Below are 19,978 nucleotides of genomic sequence, written 5' to 3'. Positions count from 1 at the left end.
ACACAAATTAAGAAAAGTTTGAATTATACATATTTACCCCTATTTAATAAGTGATTAATGATCTAAATTCAATGAAAATAACTTTGGGTTTAAGGGTAAAAAAGAGAATTTCGCATTAAAACACTCGTTGGAATTGTAAAATGACATTCTTTGTGAAACAAAAAATTTTCTCCAAAATGACACTCTTTGTGAAACGGAGGGAGTACTAATATCCCTAGCATTATTCTAATTCGTGTTTTGGATTTGGACGACAAGTTTGATATGATCAAAATGTAAACACAAAAAAATCTTTGGTTCGGGGATAAACCACTAACAAATGTATTTTATCTTAAACATCTCATAATGGATAACGAGTTTAGACTGTAGTCAAACTGTAATAATAATCCACTTGGTTAATAATAGTAACTGATGAGACCGGATTAAACGTAAAAGGGGTATTTGCGTAATAGTATAACTAATGTTCATCGGTTTAGCTTTGGTCGGCCGAACTTAAAACAGACGAATAAGAACAGAGCAAGAGAGAGAGAGAGAGAGACAGAGACACTCACTGGTTTCTTCTAATTTCTAATTAACGAAACAAAGCAAAAAAAAAAAAAAAATCAAATACAGATATTATTATTTCTTCTTCCTTAAAGCAAAGCGTCCAAGCCTCTTCTTCTTCTTCTTCTTCTCCTTCCTCGCACACCCCCTCCCTTCCCCTCTTGTCTCCATTAGCCCCCTTCTTCAACTTTTCATATTCAAAAACTCTTATAAAATTGTACATACTTTGTTCTCTTCTTCCTCCAAATCTAAAGTAATTTTTTCTTCCTAGAGGTCCGTATACATCTGGGTTTCGTGTTAGAACTCGTGGGTTTTGAGTGAATCTGTTAAAAAAAGGTGACTTTTTTATTTTCCCCGGGAAAAATTGACGATTTTGAGGAGCTAATTCTGGGTATTATTCGTTTATTCTTTTGATTTCTTAGAAAGAAAGAGAAAAAAAAAAAACTGAAACTTAGGATTGTAAAGCAGAAACAACGAGCTCCAATGGTGGTGGCGACGACAATAGCACTATACGCTAGCCCACCAAGCAGCGTTTGTTCCACGCCACATCAGATCTCATCATTTGATCTCGATCTGTCTTCCAGGAGTTCGTCTTCATCATCATCTCCTTCTTCCATAGCCTCCTCCTCCTCTCCTCAGAAGCCAATCGTCGTTGGAGGTCTCTCTTCTCTTTTCTCCAGCGCATCAGTCAAATCTTCGTCTTCTTCCTCTTCCTCTTACTCAACCGGAGTTGATGATTTCTCTTCTTCACTACGTGATGATTTGAAAGATCTGAGCTTGACCAGCTCCTTTTGTTATTCCTCCCCTGCGAAATTTAGACGAGATCACCACCACCAGAGCCCTATCTCTGTTTTTCATGGTCCTGTCTCCTCTAGTTGTAGCCCTCCGATGAGAACGGCTCGTGATGGTTCGTTTCGTGTTGGAGCTAGTAGTCGATTGTTTCATGGATTCGTTAGGAAAGCTCTTGGATCGTGTGTTGATTACGAATTGGGATCTTCTTCGGTTTCTCTTCTCGTTGATGAGCTTACGTTTCCTATGGAGGATGATTTTGGTGTTGATACGAGAAAGCCATATGCTAGGGATTTGTTAAGACGTGCTCAATTGAGACACGAGATCTTCAAAGATGAATCTGTGATCAAAGCGTTTTATGAAGCAGAGAAAGCTCATAGAGGACAGGTAGATAAAAAAAAGCACAATCTTGTTTTATGAAAGTTTCGATTTTTGTTTGCTTTTTTGTTGACTGAAACTTTTTGTTTGATGTGTGTGTGTGTAATCAGATGAGAGCTAGTGGTGATCCTTATCTTCAACATTGCGTTGAGACTGCTATGTTGTTGGCTAATATCGGAGCTAACTCTACTGTTGTTGTTGCTGGTCTACTTCATGATACTATGGATGATTCGTTCATGAGCTATGATTATATTCTTAGAAACTTTGGAGCAGGTGTTGCTGATTTGGTTGAAGGGGTAAGAGACTTTGATTGATTGAGATTCTTGGTTTTTAAATCCGTGTGTGTTAGCTAACTGAGTTCAATGTGTGTGTTTTGCATAGGTTTCGAAGCTTAGCCAATTGAGCAAACTCGCTAGAGAGAACAATACAGCGTGTAAAACCGTTGAAGCAGATCGATTGCACACAATGTTTCTTGCAATGGCAGATGCAAGAGCTGTTCTTATAAAACTGGCTGATCGATTACACAACATGAAGACCCTTTACGCTTTGTCCCCAGTGAAGCAGCAGAGGTTTGCTAAAGAGACGCTGGAAATATTCGCACCTTTGGCTAATCGTTTGGGAATCTCTACATGGAAAGTTCAGCTTGAGAATCTGTGTTTCAAGCATCTTCACCCAGACCAGCATAATGAGATGTCAACCATGCTCGAGGATTCATTCGATGAAGCCATGATTACTTCTGCGATAGAAAAATTGGAGCAAGCTCTTAAAAAAGAAGGCATTTCTTATCATGTTCTGTGTGGCCGTCACAAGAGCTTGTATAGTATTTACAGCAAGATGTTGAAGTAAGTTCTCTTTCCTCTCTTTTACAGGACAAACAAAGTGAGGGAAGCTAGAAGACTAATGTTGATGTTGTCTTTTCAATTGTACCAGGAAAAAGCTAACAGTGGATGAAATCCATGACATTCATGGGCTACGTTTGATTGTTGACAATGAAGGAGATTGTTACAAAGCCTTAGGAGTAGTACATAGTGTATGGTCTGAAGTTCCTGGAAAGCTGAAGGATTACATAACTGATCCCAAGTTCAACGGGTAAGTTCATATCTTGTCGTTTAAGCTGTGGTTGGTTGTGGCTTGTTAAAACGTAATGAATCTGACTTTGGTAAATTGGATTTTTTTAGGTATCAATCTTTGCACACGGTAGTGATGGACAATGGAACAGTCCCACTTGAAGTCCAAATACGTACACAAGAGATGCATTTGCAAGCAGAATTTGGGTTTGCAGCTCACTGGAGGTACAAGGAAGGTGACTGCAAATACTCTTCCTTTGTGCTTCAGATGGTTGAATGGGCTCGGTGGGTCGTAACCTGGCATTGCGAAGCAATGAGCAAAGACAGATCTTTCATCAGTTCTTCTGATACCATCAAACCCCCTTGCAAGTTTCCATCTCACTCCGAGGACTGCCCGGCTTCTTACAAGCCTAACAGTAGCCAAGACGGGCCAGTCTATGTCATCGTAATCGAAAATGACAAGGTTTGTTATATAATGTACTTTTAATAACCTTGACTTGGTACAAAAAGAGTTTTTACACTTTGATTGTTATACTGAACAAATCAAGAAACTGCAGATGTCTGTGCAAGAATTTCCAGCGAGTTCTACAGTCTCGGATCTACTGAGCAGAGCGGGGCCTGGAAGCTCGAGGTGGTCCATGTACGGGATACCAGCAAAGGAAGAGCTAAGACCAAGGCTAAACCAAAGACCTGTAAGTGACCTCAAGTGGAAACTGAAGATGGGTGATGTGGTGGAGTTGACACCACCAATTCCTGATGAGTCTCTGACTGAATACAGAGAAGAGATTCAACGGATGTATGATCGTGGACTCGCGTTTTCCCGCCCTGGAACAATGGACGGATGGGGAAGCTGATGATAATGAGTCTTCAAATTGTTTAACTAGTCCATATGTATTTGTTGTATATATACAGTAACGATTAATTTCTTGTACATAACAATAGTTCCGTTACTTCAATTTTAAGCTTAAAGGAAAAAGCTAAGTATAATAAAACCCATAACACATTTAAGCCCATTTAATCTGTTAGCCCATTAACGATATCTTATAATCTCTTTCATCGAAACGCCGTTTCATTTGTCTCTGCAACTCCGTTTATGTAATTTTTGTTGTTTTTTTTGGGAATGACGACGACGACGATGTTGGATCTTACTGAGGATTTGGTAGCGGAGATACTCACTAAGGTTCCTATGACATCTCTCAGATCAGTGCGATCTACTTGTCCAAAATGGAACGCTCTCTCTAAAAATCGGATTTTTGGTGAAGCAGCAGCAACGAATCAGTTTCTAGGGTTTGCTCTTTGAGGTTTGATCTCCAAGGAATCCGAAACGACGACGGTGGTGACTTGGTTGAGCCATCTATAAAGCAAGTAAGTGTACTTGACCAAATCGAGGTATCTAAAGCCTTTCACTGTGATGGTTTACTGTTATGCGTCCCCAAAGGAAGCAACTCGAGCCTCTTGGTATGGAATCCATATTTAGGGCAAACTAGGTTGATCCAACCTAGTAACAGCTTTGACACATTTGATAGGTTTGCTCTTGGGTATGACAAGAACCGTAACCACAAAATCTTGAGGGTTTTTGATTTTTATCGATCCAGCGAGCGTGTTTTTGGGTACGAAATCTATGAGTTTAGCTCTGATTCGTGGAGGGTTCTTGATGATGTCACTCCCAATGGGGTCATACGGTCTCATCAACGAGGCCAGTCTCTGAAAGGAAACGCTTACTTTTACGCTGAAGAGAAGGTAATATTGGAAGGAGGAGTAACAGAGACTCATGACTTTTTGCTCTGTTTTGATTTTACATCAGAGAGGTTTGGAACACGTCTGTCTCTGACAAACACGTCTGTCTCTGCCGTTTGTCGCTTCTGATGAAGACACTCTGGCTCTATCTTGTGTCAGAGACGAGCAGCTTGCTGTGTTACATCAACGTTGGGAGACATGTGAGGTACTGGAGATTTGGGTTACGAATAAGATTGGTCACGGTGAAGTGTCTTGGAGCAAGTTCTTGGAAGTGGATATGCATCAGCTCACTGGTTTCCCTGTTGACCCTTGTGCTGGGAGCTTTTTCCTTAATGAGGAAGAGAGAGTCGCTGTGGTTTTCGATCTTGACGGACATGTTTTGACTGGGACCTGTAGCCACCAGACAGCTCACATACTGGAGAAGTTCCGAATCAAGGATATACTGTGATCCCACTTGTGTGCTCTTCTTATGTTCCAAGTTTAGTCAAGATAGATTGAGTAGTTCCCATTTGTGCTCAGAAATGCAATCCCACTTGTGTCCTCCTCTTATGTTCCAAGTTTAGTTAAGATAGATTGAGTAGTTCCCATTTGTGCTCTTTAATGCAATTTGTCTACTTGGATGATAATCTTTATGACCATTAGCTTCATTTCACAAGGGCGTGTTTCCGTAATGTTTCTACGTGCCGTATATCTTCAAAAAAGACCAACAAGTTATTTTCTTCATGTAGCTGTCTGTGATGATGATTAAATTATTAAGTGGTGATTTGTGCTTTGTCCTATTCTCTTTGGGCCAAAAACACGAAACATACACGTAGCACGTAAGAAACGGAGAGGTGAGGTTTTGGAGCGAGGTTACCATCGGATTCGCAACCTACTACAAGTACAAGCCTGACGATCAGGCCTGCTAACGATTATTAGTACGTAGTGAAAATTATAATTTATCACAGCCGTATTTTTCGAAACCTACAAACAATGATGGGGGATCGGTGACAGAGATTTTTGGAGAAGAAGCAGCGACGGCAAGAAATCAGTTTCTGGGGTTCATGATGATGGATAATAGGGTTTGTTCCTTGAGATTCATTCTACAAAGTATTTGCAATGACAACGGAGGAGACTTGGTTGATCCGTCTGTAGTAAACCAAATAAGTCATAACTGGAAGCGGGTGGACCAACAGAGAAAGGTATGTCTGCGGTAAGATCAGATACAACACTTATTCGAACATGAGGATCGAGGAGGTCCTTCTGATCTGCAGCTCAGAGCCTCCAACAAAGTGGGCCATTTAATTTGCATACCGTGATAGACACCAATGTCAAGAATATGCAGATCCTTTTTAGCTATGGGATCTTGTGCTAGAATTTGCAGGATAGCTGAGTTTGCCATGTTACTAGGCAAAGCAAACCAAGGCCTTACCTCATAAGAAGGCGAAGAGGATGAGTAAAGTTGATGTTGCAGAGCGCGAAGTCCAAAGCTGCAAGCCGATGATTAGTATCGCCAGAAGAAGAAGCAAGTTCAGAGAGGAACACAAAGGTAGTGTTGAACCCTTGATGAGTTCCTTGACGTAACTGCCAAGGCACAAGGGTTGAGTAGTTGCTATGCCCCTCTCTCTTCCTTGTTACCATCTTTGCAGCTCTTCTCACTAGACTTGTTTGACTTCAAGGAATACTACCCAGTATTTCAGCCCTCACCCCAGATCAAAATGATAGGACTGTGATATAGAAGAGTTTGTCAAGAGCTCCACTAGCTTCTCACTCTGGATACAGACATCAATATCAATGATAGAAGGAATGGCGATGATAAATTTCTTAGTAATATCCCAAGTCCTCCTGTAATTGTAATTGAAAGAATCACCTTCTTCATTCTTCAATCAATCATGCCATCTTTAAAATGATTTCTGAAAGTTTCAAGCAATTTATATAAATAGCAAGAAAAAGTAGCGTCTATTTGTGCTTTACATATTATCTCTAAGGGAAAACAATTCTTATTTTCAGAGCCTCACCAAACTCCCTTCTCTACATCAGCAGCGTGGAAGACACCACCAATATACACCGATCTATGTAGTTCCACAAGATACAAGCTTAACTAGTTATGAATGTAGATTAGCAAGCATGAGAACTCAGAACATGACGTTTCAAAAGACTAGCTGTACTGTGTGCGGGATGTGACTTTATTATTTGAGCATTCAAATTAAACTCCCTCTATTTCAGCTCTTATGTGGTAGAAGATTAGCTAGGTTGCATTTTCCATTACAGAGTCGGACTGTTCAAACTTCAATCTAAAAGGATAGGGAAATAAAACCTCAGTAGCGTGAATCGAAAGTAAATGAACAAAGCCTTTTGTTAGCTTGTTTGACGTGTTGGGATGACGTGTCATGGCTCATAAATGTATTTGGAGCAATTACGGCGGTATAAATAGGAATCATCACCTCACTTTAGAACCGATTTCCATATTCAATTATTAAAATATACGATTCTTGGCTCTATTTTTGGACTATCATCAACGAACAAATCTTCAAAACATGGTGTTCTTCAACTTGGTAAGATTTTAAAACTTTTAAAATGCCTATTGATTGCGACGCAGCAACTAGAAGTGATCTAGGAAACCAGAGGTGGGAGAATATGTCTTAAACCCTAATCCATAAACCCTCAATATAGTAGATAATATGCCACGTGTCGCATGGATTTGAAATTAATATAGCAAAATATAATTATATATTTTTTAAATAATTTAGTAAATTATTGAATAAATTAATTATTTAATAGTTTACAATACATAAATATTCTTTTAAATACATATCTTTCAAAACTTGTACAAAATTATAAAAAAATCTCTCAATGATGGTTTTATAGCTTTCTTAATTCTTTCGATAGTTTTTCTACTGTCTAACAGATGCAAGAAAACTTACCTATTATTTATTATATTATTTAGATTCATTATGAAAATAAATATTATTCGAGATGATTAATCGAAAACTAAAGACGCTTTTCCGAGATGATTGATCAAGTCATAGATAAAAATCATATAGAAAATAATTCAATTATACCAGTATAATTGAGACCAAAACCTAACTTATATATATTTACAGTTCACAATAATTTGGTTTAAATTAATATAAACATATTATATATATATATATATATGTTAATTAACTATATACTGATAAATTATTAGAATAATATTAATAAGTGAATAGAAATTGAAAGATAGTTACATAATAATTTCATGTGAATTATTAATCTTAAAATTAATAAAAAATAAAAGCAAAATAGAAAATACGCGACATATTTTAAGGATGACACGTAGAACTGAAAATAAAATTATATATCTTAATGTTCATAATATAGGAGTAATATATATGTAGTACTAATATCCCAAAAAAAAATTAAGAACAATTTAGATGATAGAAAAGTTAAATATTTCATCATATTTTTTTAAAAATATATCATATAAATATATATATCAAATCTTACATATATATATATATATATATATATATATATATATATCATACACACATGTTGAACTTCTTATAAACATAATAACATATGCTACACACATGTTGAAATCTTACATAAAGTATATAAGAATTACAAAAATACAATAATTAAATATTAATATCTTTTATTATTTATTCTATTTTTAATTGTCATTGATCATTCATTAGAATGTTATAAATACTATGGAGGTGAAAGAAAAACATAAATACAAATAAATAATTACAATTAATTAAAATTTATTGCCTTCAAATATGGTTATGATTATAAATATGAGAGTTACAAAATATATGTAAGTTAATACTATATGTGAAAAAAAAAATTGTAACAAAGAACTGATTTTTTGGTGTGAATATAAAAATTTGAAATTATTCTAAATTATTTTTTTTTTGTTCAAAAAATTATTCTAAATATATGAAAGGAATTTCAAGCTAATAGAATTCTAATTTTAAATATACATTTTGTTCTCTCTTAAAAAAATATGTATTCAGATATTTCTCTATAAATATTTATAATTCTATATTAAAATATATTTTAGTTTATTATAATTAGAGTAAAATTACAAAACAAATTAATAATCATATTATGTGAATTAATCTATTAAAGTGAAAAATAAAACAGAAAAATATTATTGGAAATTATGGTTAAAAAGTAGAAGAAAAATTGAACATCTTATAATATATTACTTTGATTCAAGTTTTTTTTTTACAGATGTTAACTCTTTAGGTGATAGGTGTAAGTTCTAGAATCAACTCTATATTAAAATATATTTTAGTTTATTATAATTAGAATGAAATTACAAAATAAATTAAAAATTGTATTATGTGAATTATTTCTACTAAAGTGAAAAAATAAAACAGAAAATTATTATTAGAAATTATGATTAAAAATTAGAAGAAAAATTGATCATCTTATAATATACTCCCTCCGTTTCATAATATAGGATGTTTTAGAGGATTTTATTTGTTTCATAATATAAGATGTTTTTAACTTTTTAGGTAACTTTTATGTTACTTTAATATTTTCTTATTATTTATTTTATGCAGTCTTGTTTATGATTGGTAGAATTTTTTTAAAGTAGTTATTTCTTAATCTGTGTACTTTCACTCAAAACATCTTATATTTTGAAACGGATGGAGTATTACTTTGATTCTAAGTTATTTTCTTTTTACAAATAAGCCTAGTTTTGGACATATGTTTTAACGGTCCAACTTTGTAACTATTTTGGTTTATTAATTTCCTGAATTGCAGAAAAGGGTCACCTCTTAATTATCGTAAGTTCGTAACACAGTACTTATAATTTTACCCGAGTTATCAAAATCGAGTTGCAGTAAGTGTTACCCGAGTTATCAAAATCGAGTTGCAGTAAGTATTAAAATTCGATGTAGCTTGCAGTAAAAATTATGTAGTATAAACGGCAGTTTGATGTAGTGAATTTGCAGTAAAAAATGAATTAAATATTTTCTTTAAACGACTGACTGGTAACATTTCTGATGTATCAGGTGCAATATCTATTAGAAATAAAAATAAAAAAATTATTAAGAACAATAACATTTTTCAAATAGAATAATTCAAAATAGATAAATAAAATGATCCTACGTAAAAAAAAATATTTGAGACATAGAAAATAAAAAGAGAGAAACTAATGACGACGTACATTCCATAGCATATTTGCTATCTCATCTCGTACGTTATTCATATATTGGCCATCATTTGTTCCCTCTTCTTCCTCAAGTCGATTAAGCTCGCCTTCTGCAAATCGTCGTCCACGACTATCTCGAGCAGTGACATTTTCAACATCAAGAAGCTCCAAGAATATTCTGATATACTCATCATCCCATACAATTTGTTTCTATAATACACAGTAAAAATTAAATACTAAACATCCAACATTTTTAAACTGCGCATGTGACATATTCATTACCTTACGGCGGATACTTCCACTCCCACCAACATCCTCGCCACCAGCTGCACCACCTTCATTAGACATCTTCATCAAAAACAAATAAAATAAATTAGTAATATGCACTAATATTTTTAAACATATATAATAAACTCGATAGATAAAAAGAGTAGAAGAAAGAAAACCATACTACTGTTTCTTCAAAGTGTGCTTATTTGACACTAAGCTTTAGGCATCTATATATACAACTTAAAATTTCCATGTACGTTTTAACGAGGAATAATAGTAGGAACAACTTTTTTTTTTTTTTTTGAAAGAGTCTAATGAAAACTAGAAATTTAGAAATTTTTTGAAAAATTTTTGACCAAAGTTGTTTACGGGTGTTTAGCATAAAAATAGAAACAAATAATAAATATTTTTTTTTAAATAATCGTTTGAATAATTTAAAACTGATAACTCAACTCTAATACATGGAAATTTCCATGAAGTTGAATAATCTTTTGAGTTAACCATTTTACAAAGGATATACCTCAAATTTGTACATCAACCATAACACATGATTATTCAAACTCAACTTCAAAAAAATTATTTTTTTTCTTGATTGGTAACATTTTTGAATAAACTTTGAGTTAAGACCATAACTCAACTTAACTCAATGTTAAGTCATGTTACGAGTCAGAGCCACTATCTTTCTCATTACTAAAGTGTATCTCCGAGTGAAAAAAAAAGAAAAAAACCCACGTGGCACGTAGAAACAGAGAGATGAGGTTTCAGAGCTAAAATCATGTCTGACCTACAACAAGCCTAAGGAAAGGAGGATTGGGTCTATAATTTAATTTGTCACACACAGCCGTGATTTTCAAAACCTACAACGACGATGATGATGTCGGATCTTTCTGGGGGCTTGGTAACAGAGTTATTTGGAGAAGAAGCGGCGGCGGCAAGTAATCAGTTTCAGGGGTTCATGATGATGGATAATAGGGTTTGTTCCTTGAGATCCAATCTACAAAGTATCCGCAACGACAACGAAGGAGGAGACTTGGTGGATCCGTTTGTAGTAAACCAAGTAAGTTAAGTGTACTTGACCAAATCGAGGTATCTAAAGTCTTTCACTGTGACGGTTTAGTCCTATGCGTTGTCAAGGACAACTCGAGGCTCTTTGTATGGAATCCTTATTTAGGGCAGACGAGATGGATCCAACCGAGAGACAGTTTCCACAGGTTAGATAATTATGCTATCGGTTATGACAACAAGAATGCCGGTCCAGTGAAATCCGAGGCCCAATACGAAAAAGAAAAAAAATTAAGGTTTTTTTTTAAAAAAAATAATAAAAGCTGAAATATGTTTTGCTAACTATATTGGGGCTTTCACAAATTTTTATTTATTAACTCATTTGATTTTGAGATTTTTTTTGCTAATTATGGACTTTTTTTTGCTAATTTTGAGGATTTTTTTCTAATTTTAAAACCTACTGTATTTTATTAGTTATGGAATATTTTCAAATTATATGGCTTTTAACAATAATATCTCTAAAAAAAGGAAGATGTTTTTCTCTCTGGGCGATTTCTTCGAAGAACGCCCCTTCTCTTTCAATTTCTTGTCTCCGATCTACTGTAAGATCAGGAGTTTGTTTCCGTCCACAAATCCTTCCGTTTCTTCACTGGGGATTCATGTCGGCGGTTATTTTCTGTCAATTAACATTGACAGTTTGTCTCTCCCAAAATTTACGGGAGATAACCGCCACATAAAACCGCCTTGGTTAAACTATAAAATCACACCATTCCCTCGCTTTTTCTCGATCAACTACCCGATTTCCATTGTTTACTTCAATCACCCGCCAAATATGAGTGACAATATCCGAAAATCTGTCCAAGATCTTACCTTGGGCATTGACGATGCCCCGATCTCGCTTCCACCGGAGTTTCTTTCACGAGCGATCTCCGTCAACCGTCATACTCTGGTGGTCACACCGGTCAACCCCCGGAAGCAAAACTTGCGAGCACTGATCCGGCAGATGCCACGAGTCTGGGGCTTTCCTGATGAATGCGTAGGACGCATTCTGGAGGGTGGGAGAGCGCAGTTTCGTTTTCAGTCTGAAGATACTCTGAATTTGGTGCTCCGTAGAGGCCCTTGGTCTTTTGGTGATTGGATGGTTACCACTCATCGATGGTATCCTAACATAAGCGAGGCTAATATGAAGATCATACCATTCTGGGTTCAGATTCAAGGTATTCCTACTCTTTGCTTAACCAATGATATGGCTAGGTGGGTAGGGAATAAGATAGGATATGTCTCGGAAGTAGATTACAATGAGAATGAGATGCAAGTAGGGGCTGTCCGTGTTAAGATAGACTGGAATGTTGATGATCCTTTGCGCTTTCAAAAGAATATTCAATTCATTGCGGGTGAGAACACGATAATCAAGTTCCGTTATGAGCGACTACGCAATTTCTGTACGAAATGCGGTTCTCTCAAACACGATGTCAAGGAATGCACCCTTGATTTTGATGATTCCGACCCAGAGGATCCAGGCAGTGAAAGTGATGACGAGAATCACGATAAGGGTGACAAAGATATGTCCGAGGCAAACACTCTACCATCTGTTGACCCTGCAAATCTGATTCCAGGGCTAAACATGCCACCACCACCACCAGTACCTGTTCAGGGGAATGTTTCGTATAGAATGGTGAATAAGTGTCTCCCAAGTGCTCTTGTGGATAACGATCTGATGGTTGAACGCACACGCTATTTGAAGGCAAAACAGGTGGCACATATTGCAGAACCCTATGAACCACAAGCCTATCTTGATGGTAAGTCTGATGATGCACAACCAGAGTTCGTGTTCATGAAACGTAAACGAGTTCAGTTTGAGGCATCTTTTAACAGAGCCGAAGCAGCGGAGGAGTTGGTGGTCCTGAACCAACTCCGAAAGAAGACTCATCGCACTGTTTCTGTTGGTTCTTGCTCTGTGAACAATGGTTTCGACGGAGGCGCGGGGGGCCCGGTACCCCCACGGTTCCCAATATGAAGATCCTTTCATGGAATTGCCAAGGCGTCGGCCCTTCTCTAACGTCTTCGCGTATTAAAAAGCTATATCTAACTACTAAGTGTGATTTGCTCTTTCTTTCTGAAACTCTAAACAATAATGATGTAATATATAAGCTTAAGGATGATCTAGGTTTTTCTAATGTTTTAATTCAACCCCCTCAAGGTAGGAGTGGAGGTTTATGTTTATTCTGGAATGCTAATGTTGTCCTTTCCTTGATCTCACAAGATGAGAGACTTATTGATGTAATGGTGGATCATAATAATATTAAGTTCTACTTGTCTTGTGTGTATGGTCACCCTGTCTCTACTGAAAGACATCATTTATGGGAACGATTTGAACACCTAGCGATATCACGTAATGAACCATGGATACTAATTGGAGATTTTAACGAAATTGTAAGTAACAGAGAGAAGATTGGAGGTCCTCTTCGAGATGAATGGACATTCCGTGATTTCAGACATATGTTGGCAGTGTGTGATCTTCAGGACATACGTTCACGAGGGAATACTTTCTCTTGGGTTGGTGAACGTCACAACCACACGATACAATGCTGCTTGGATAGGGCTATGTTTAACTCACCAGGGTCTGCCTTCTTCCCAAATGCAGAAGCTCAGTTTCTTGATTTTGCTGGTTCAGACCACAGGCCTATTCTACTCGACCTCAATGATATAATAAGACACAAGCGCCAAATTTTTTATTTTGATAAACGTCTTTTAGACGCTCCAAACTTTCAAGAAGTCGTTAAAGATGGATGGCTCGCGAGTGATGAAAATGCAGACATTCCAATCACTGAGAGAATTAAAAACTGCAGACGCAGTATGGCAGCATTAAAACGAGAACATCGACTAAATTCAGAGGAACGAATCACTAATCTTCAAACAAGATTAAACTTTGCAATGGAGAGTTTCAATCCACAGATACGGAATACTATTCCTTTTTTGCAAGATGATCTAACTAAGGCTTATAGTGCTGAGGAGAAACACTGGCAACAAAAGAGCAGGAATCAATGGATGACTTCTGGAGATCAAAATACCAATTTTTTCCACGCTTGTGCAAAAACAAGATTTGCAAAAAACTGGATCACTTCTATATCTGATGACCAAGGGAATTTATATCAAGGAGATAAGGATATTGGCGATCATGCTCAAAGCTTTTTCTCAAAAATATTTGAAACAGCTAATCATCAAGTCACACCCTCGGTGTTTGCGGATTTCATTCCCAAAGTCTCTGATGAGGCAAATAAGAGACTAACACGAGTGTTCACAGGTGAGGAGATATACGATGCAATTTGTTCAATTGGTGATGATCGAGCACCAGGACCAGATGGCTTAACTGCAAGATTCTACAAATCTTGTTGGGAAACAGTCGGACCACAAGTCATACAAGAGGTGCAAAGTTTTTTCGAAACTTCAACATTGAAACAGAGCATAAACCATACCAACATTTGTATGATACCAAAAATTGACAATCCTCAAACACTCTCAGACTACCGGCCAATAGCATTATGTAATGTGCTATATAAAATAATTTCTAAATGTTTGGTTCATCGTTTAAAACCACACCTTAACGACATTGTTTCCGAATCGCAAGCTGCTTTCATTCCAGGACGTTTAATTCAGGACAATGTGATGATTGCACATGAAGTAATGCATTCTTTAAAGGTCAGACCGAGAGTCTCACAAAACTATATGGCTGTCAAAACGGATGTCACTAAAGCATACGATCGCGTGGAATGAAACTTTCTGGAAACAACACTGAATCTATTTGGCTTTTGTCCAAAATGGATTAGCTGGATTATGACCGTAGTAACTACTGTTAACTATTCAATCTTGATAAATGGTGCTCCCTATGGTTATGTTCATCCAAATAGGGGTATCAGACAGGGTGATCCACTATCACCATACCTCTTCATATTATGCTCAGACATACTTAGTCATCTAATCTCGTCAAGCGTTAACGATGGTGATCTTCGTGGTATACGTATTGGAAACGGCGCTCCATGTATTACTCACTTACAGTTTGCTGATGACTGTTTATTTTTCTGCAAGGTAAATAAGAAAAACTGCCAATCTCTGAAAGATATTTTTGACGTTTATGAGTATTATTCAGGACAGAAGATAAATACTTCAAAATCAATGATAACTTTTGGCAGCCGAGTTTATGGACACACTCAAATACGTTTGAAATCTATTCTTGACATCCCAAATCATGGAGGAGGAGGGAAGTACTTAGGTCTACCTGAGCAGTTCGGTCGAAAGAAAAAGGAGATGTTCGAGTACATTGTTGACAGAGTTAAAAAACGCACAAATTCTTGGACTGCTAAGAAACTATCACCTGCGGGAAAAGAGATTATGTTAAACTCTGTAGCTTTATCAATGCCGGTATACGCTATGTCGTGTTTCAAGCTTCCATTAGGAATCACTTCAGAGATTGAATCACTTTTAATGCAGTTCTGGTGGGAAAAGAACTCAAATCAACGCAGTATACCATGGATCGCCTGGAAGAAACTACAACATTCGAAAAGAGAAGGGGGTCTGGGATTTAGAGACTTAGCTAAATTCAATGATGCACTTCTTTCAAAACAAGCGTGGAGATTGATTCATAATCCTAATTCTTTATTTGCCCGCGTAATGAAAAACAGATACTACCGAGAGGAATCAGTTTTAGATGCCAAACAAAGGAAGAAACAATCTTATGGCTGGTCATCTATTTTAATAGGACTGGATGTCATTAAAAAGGGTTCAAGATTTATTGTGGGGGATGGTAAATCCATTCGTATAGGTTTGGATAATTTTATAGAAGAGCACCCTCCACGATTAGTTCAAATTGTACCTTTGCAATCAGAAACTACTCTTGATCAATTTATTTCTACTTCTGGTGAAAGTCGATACTGGGATAATCATAAACTCCTTTCATACGTATCCCAGGAAGAGCAGGTCATAATACAAAACATTCATCTCTCACAAGTACCACAACCGGACAAATTAATTTGGAACTATACTAGATCAGGTGAGTACACAGTCAAGACAGGATATTGGTTTGTTACACATTACCCTTTCGATCCTGGAGTAGTCCTAAATATTCCTCATGGTTCAGTGGAACTTAAGAACAAAATATGGAAGCTACGGCTGTTACCAAAGATCAAACACTTTTTATGGCGTATTCTATCGCAAGCAATACCAGTCACCACAAGATTAAGTACAAGAGGTATGAATATTGATCCTCTATGCCCGAGATGTCATCAATCTGATGAAACAATACACCACGCTTTTTTCTCGTGTCCCTTTGCCATGATGGCTTGGAGATTTTCTTGTTGTTCTTCCCTAGCCGTCACTCAACTACAATCCAATACAGAGGACATTATTGCACAGCTACTTAATAGTCACACGCAGATTTCCAACCTGTTTGATTATTTATTACCCTTTGTTTTACTCTGGCGGATTTGGAAGGCGAGAAATAACCAAGTTTTCAATAATTATCGAGAAAGTGTCTCAAAAACAGTCTTACTTTCGAAATCTGATACAAAAGAATGGATCAACAGTCTACAACATATATCTTCACCATTATCTAATGCACGTACGAATATAACATCGTGGCTTCCACCGTCTCCACCGATCCTTAAATGTAACTATGACGCGAGTTATGATCATCACACTCATGAGGCTGTTAGCGGATGGATCTTCAGAGATTACAAGGGAGAGGCTATTGTGTGGGGTGCAACAAAATTACATAATGTTCGATCCTCTTTACAAGCAGAAACAAAGAGTTTGCTTACTGCAATACAACAAGCATGGATCCGCGGGTACAAGGAGATTGTATTTGAAGGCGATTGTGAAATCTTAACAAAAATAGTTAATGGTGACATAGTGGATATATCCCTAAGAAACTTTATTCAAGATATCAGAACCTGGACTTCCAAACTACAGAAAGCTACTTTCAGTTTTACAAAGAGAGATTGTAATAGGGTAGCACATGCTTTAGCTAAATTTGGTTGTATAAATTGTCAATATTATTGTGACTCTGTACTAAAGCCCCCATGGCTAAGCAGCACACTTTGTAATGATCCAGTTTAATCAATATATATTCATTTGCGAAAAAAAAAAAAATTATATGGCTTTTTAACTAATTCTTGGACTTTTTTGGAGCCTATTATTGGACATTTTTAAAAATTATGAAGCCTTTTTATTAGTTTTGGGAGGTTTGAAGCCTTATTAGTTTTTTTTTTTATAAAAAATTCTTGCAAAATGGGCTTCGAAATTTTGAGGCCCAATACGAATGTTTCATTCGAATGGGTGAAGGGCCGGGCCTGCAAGAACCGTAACCACAAAGTCTTGAGGTTTGTTGATTATTACCTCGAAGAGCTTGTTTTTGGGTTCGAAATCTACGATTTTAGCTCTAACTCATGGAGGGTTCTTGATGTCACTCCCGACTGGAATATTGAGTTTTTTCAACGAGGCGTGTCTTTGAAGGAGGGAAACAGTTACTTTTACGCGAGTTTTCTCATTGACGAGGACAAGAGAGTCGCCGTGGTTTTCGATCTTGACGGATATGAACAAACCGAGACTTGTCGCTACCAAACAGCTCACATCATTGGACAAAATGGAGGAGAACACTTCAAGTCTGTGAATATCAGAGAAGCTCCCAATGTGGGAAAACCTGACAGATATGGATATACTTTCCCTAATTATTGTGTCCCACTTGTGTGCCCTTCTTATGTTCCAAGTTTAGTGCATTTAGATTAGTTTAATTTTTTGTTTCTTGCATCTCCTCTTCTCATGTCCTTGTGAACATGGCTATTGCTACTAGTCGATTACAAGTTTAAAACCAACTTTTTTGCCTAATCCTGTATTCTTATTTCTGCCTCGTGATTGTTTATATGATCATTCAATAATGGTAAGCTAGCTGGTGAGGTTGTATCATTTAAATAGTATTTTGGGCTACACAAGGGTTTAAGTTTGGAAAAGTAAGACAAACGTAAAACAGATGACTAGCTACTTCCACAATGAACAAAAGGAAACTGCCTCTCCTTTCCATGTTAACCCGGCAAAGGTGTCTCCATCTTCCATTCTTATTTCCCAATTTTTGTCATATTTTCTCAGTAAAGATTTGGCTCCATCAATTGCATCTTCACCAAATGCTTGTGCAGCAAAACCAGCTTCTCTCATCCTCTCATACCATTTATCTTTTCCTTCATCCATCTCTCCTGCATTCATCAACACCTTTGTTGCCTCTCCTTCGATTAGCTTCCTCTCTTCGCTATTCTCTTCTTTGAATCCTGAGCTTGTTGAATCTAGAAACTTCCACATATACTCAAGTTTCCTGGAGAACCCTGCTGCAAAGTCCCCATTGGTACTGCCTTCTCCATTGTTCTCACAAAGGATCACTCCTTTTGGTCTTAAACTTCTCAGTGCCCTCACAGCCTCGCTTCTCTCTTCAGGGATGCTATACTTCAGGTGATGCAGCCTAAACTGAGCACAGATGATCAAGGTCTCGTGAGGTGAGGTATCAATGAGTTGGAACTTGTCAATTACACTAATCTGCAGGTTGATCTTGAGAGACCGAGCAAAGCCAAGGAGTTGAGAATCATAACTGTAAGCGGGTGGACCAATAGAGAAAGGTATGTCTGCGGTAAGATCAGACACAACACTTATTCGAACATGAGGAGGAGGTCCTTCTGATCTGCAGCTCAAAGCCTCCAACAAAGTGGGCCATTGCATACCGTGAGAGACACCGATATCAAGAATATGCAGATCCTTTTTATCTATGGGCTCTTGTGCTAGAATTTGCAGGATTGCTGAGTTTGCCATGTTATTAGGCAAAGCAAACCAAGGGCTTACCTCATAAAACTTAAGCAAAGTCTTCTGAAACATCTTCACTTCTGCTGAAGCAAACGTAACAACGGGCGACGAGGATGATGGCAAAGAGGATGATGAAAGATGATGTTGCAGAGCGCGAAGACCAAAATCTGCAAGCCGACGATTAGCATCGCCAGAAGAAGAAGCAAGTTCAGAGAGAACACAAAGGTAGTGTTGAACCCTTGATGAGTTCCTTGACGTAATAGCCAAGGCACAAGGGTTAAGTAGTTGCTCTGCCCATCTCTCTTCCTTGTTACCATCTTTGCAGCTCTTCTCACTAGACTTGTTTGATTTTTTCTTGCTCCTTGCTGATCTTTTCACGTGTTGGGCCTCGATAAGCTTTTCACTGCTCCTTTTCCTGGATTGATCGTTTGGTTGCTGAAGTTCAGGCGGAGGATCCAAATAAATGAATGGGGCTTCTGTTACAACTTCCAGGTTAATTGCTTCACAACCCACATATGCACTAAGATCTTGACTATAGCTTTGAATGAAACCATGTTCCGGGTCTTGAGTCTGATCCCATTCCCACGTTTGAGACCCATCAAACTCGTGGAGCAAATAAGAATCATCGAATCCTGGTAATGGGGATAAGGACATAGAATCCTCGAGCCAGCTTAGGATATGATCTAGAGTCTGGTTTGGTGGTTCTGTTTCGTCTAACGACATTGAATTTGTGACTAGGTGATAGGTTAAAGAAAAAGATAAACAACAGTAACAGGAATAGAAAATATATGGATGGAGAATTTCTAGATGAGATTTGAATATATATTGAAATGGCGTGTGGTCTTTATATAGAGGAGTGTGTCGATAACTACATTAATTAGGAAACTACCTTTAGAAAAATGGTTATAAGGCTTGTGAAAGTATCATTTGAGTATTACAATTTGATTGGCATTCCACAAGTCAATTAGTCTCATCACATATTGCAATTTGGGACCATTGTTGTAGGTTGTACTATACTGAATATGTTGCATATCAGAAGATTATATCCCATTTTTAATAAAACGAAAGTACACGACTTCAAATTGGTAGACTATATAATATTAATATAGGTTATAACTAAGATTAATTATTTGATAGGTTATATGGATTAATTATTTGATAGGTTGTATAGATTTAGGATTATGATCCTCTTAAAAAGTATATTCCAAAGAATAAAATAAAATCT

At 36.9% G+C, this 19,978-nt stretch overlaps 1 protein-coding gene and 3 pseudogenes across 1 annotated transcript; 3 read left to right on the top strand and 1 right to left on the bottom strand.

The window, feature by feature from the left end:
- The first annotated feature begins 481 nt into the window (after window positions 1-481).
- LOC104745674 (putative GTP diphosphokinase RSH2, chloroplastic) lies at window positions 482-3,787 on the top strand. Its single transcript, XM_087488300.1, has 6 exons — window positions 482-1,716; window positions 1,818-2,003; window positions 2,089-2,549; window positions 2,638-2,796; window positions 2,886-3,237; window positions 3,332-3,787. The coding sequence occupies exons 1-6, from the start codon at window positions 1,024-1,026 to the stop codon at window positions 3,626-3,628; spliced, it is 2,148 nt and encodes a 715-aa protein (XP_087344426.1). The 5' UTR covers window positions 482-1,023; the 3' UTR covers window positions 3,629-3,787.
- LOC104748181 (F-box/kelch-repeat protein At3g13680 pseudogene) lies at window positions 3,783-5,182 on the top strand (annotated as a pseudogene).
- Window positions 5,183-11,444: 6,262 nt separating this feature from the next.
- Window positions 11,445-17,028, top strand: LOC147926317 (uncharacterized; annotated as a pseudogene).
- An 817-nt stretch (window positions 17,029-17,845) lies between these two features.
- Window positions 17,846-19,499, bottom strand: LOC104745673 (scarecrow-like protein 29 pseudogene; annotated as a pseudogene).
- Between the last annotated feature and the right edge of the window lie 479 nt (window positions 19,500-19,978).

This window comes from Camelina sativa, chromosome 15, assembly GCF_030686135.1.
Source record: "Camelina sativa cultivar CO46 ecotype springtype chromosome 15, ASM3068613v1".
Lineage (NCBI taxonomy): Eukaryota > Viridiplantae > Streptophyta > Magnoliopsida > Brassicales > Brassicaceae > Camelina > Camelina sativa.
Note: the sequence above shows the minus strand (reverse complement) of the source record. Positions and strands in the feature narration are given on the sequence as shown.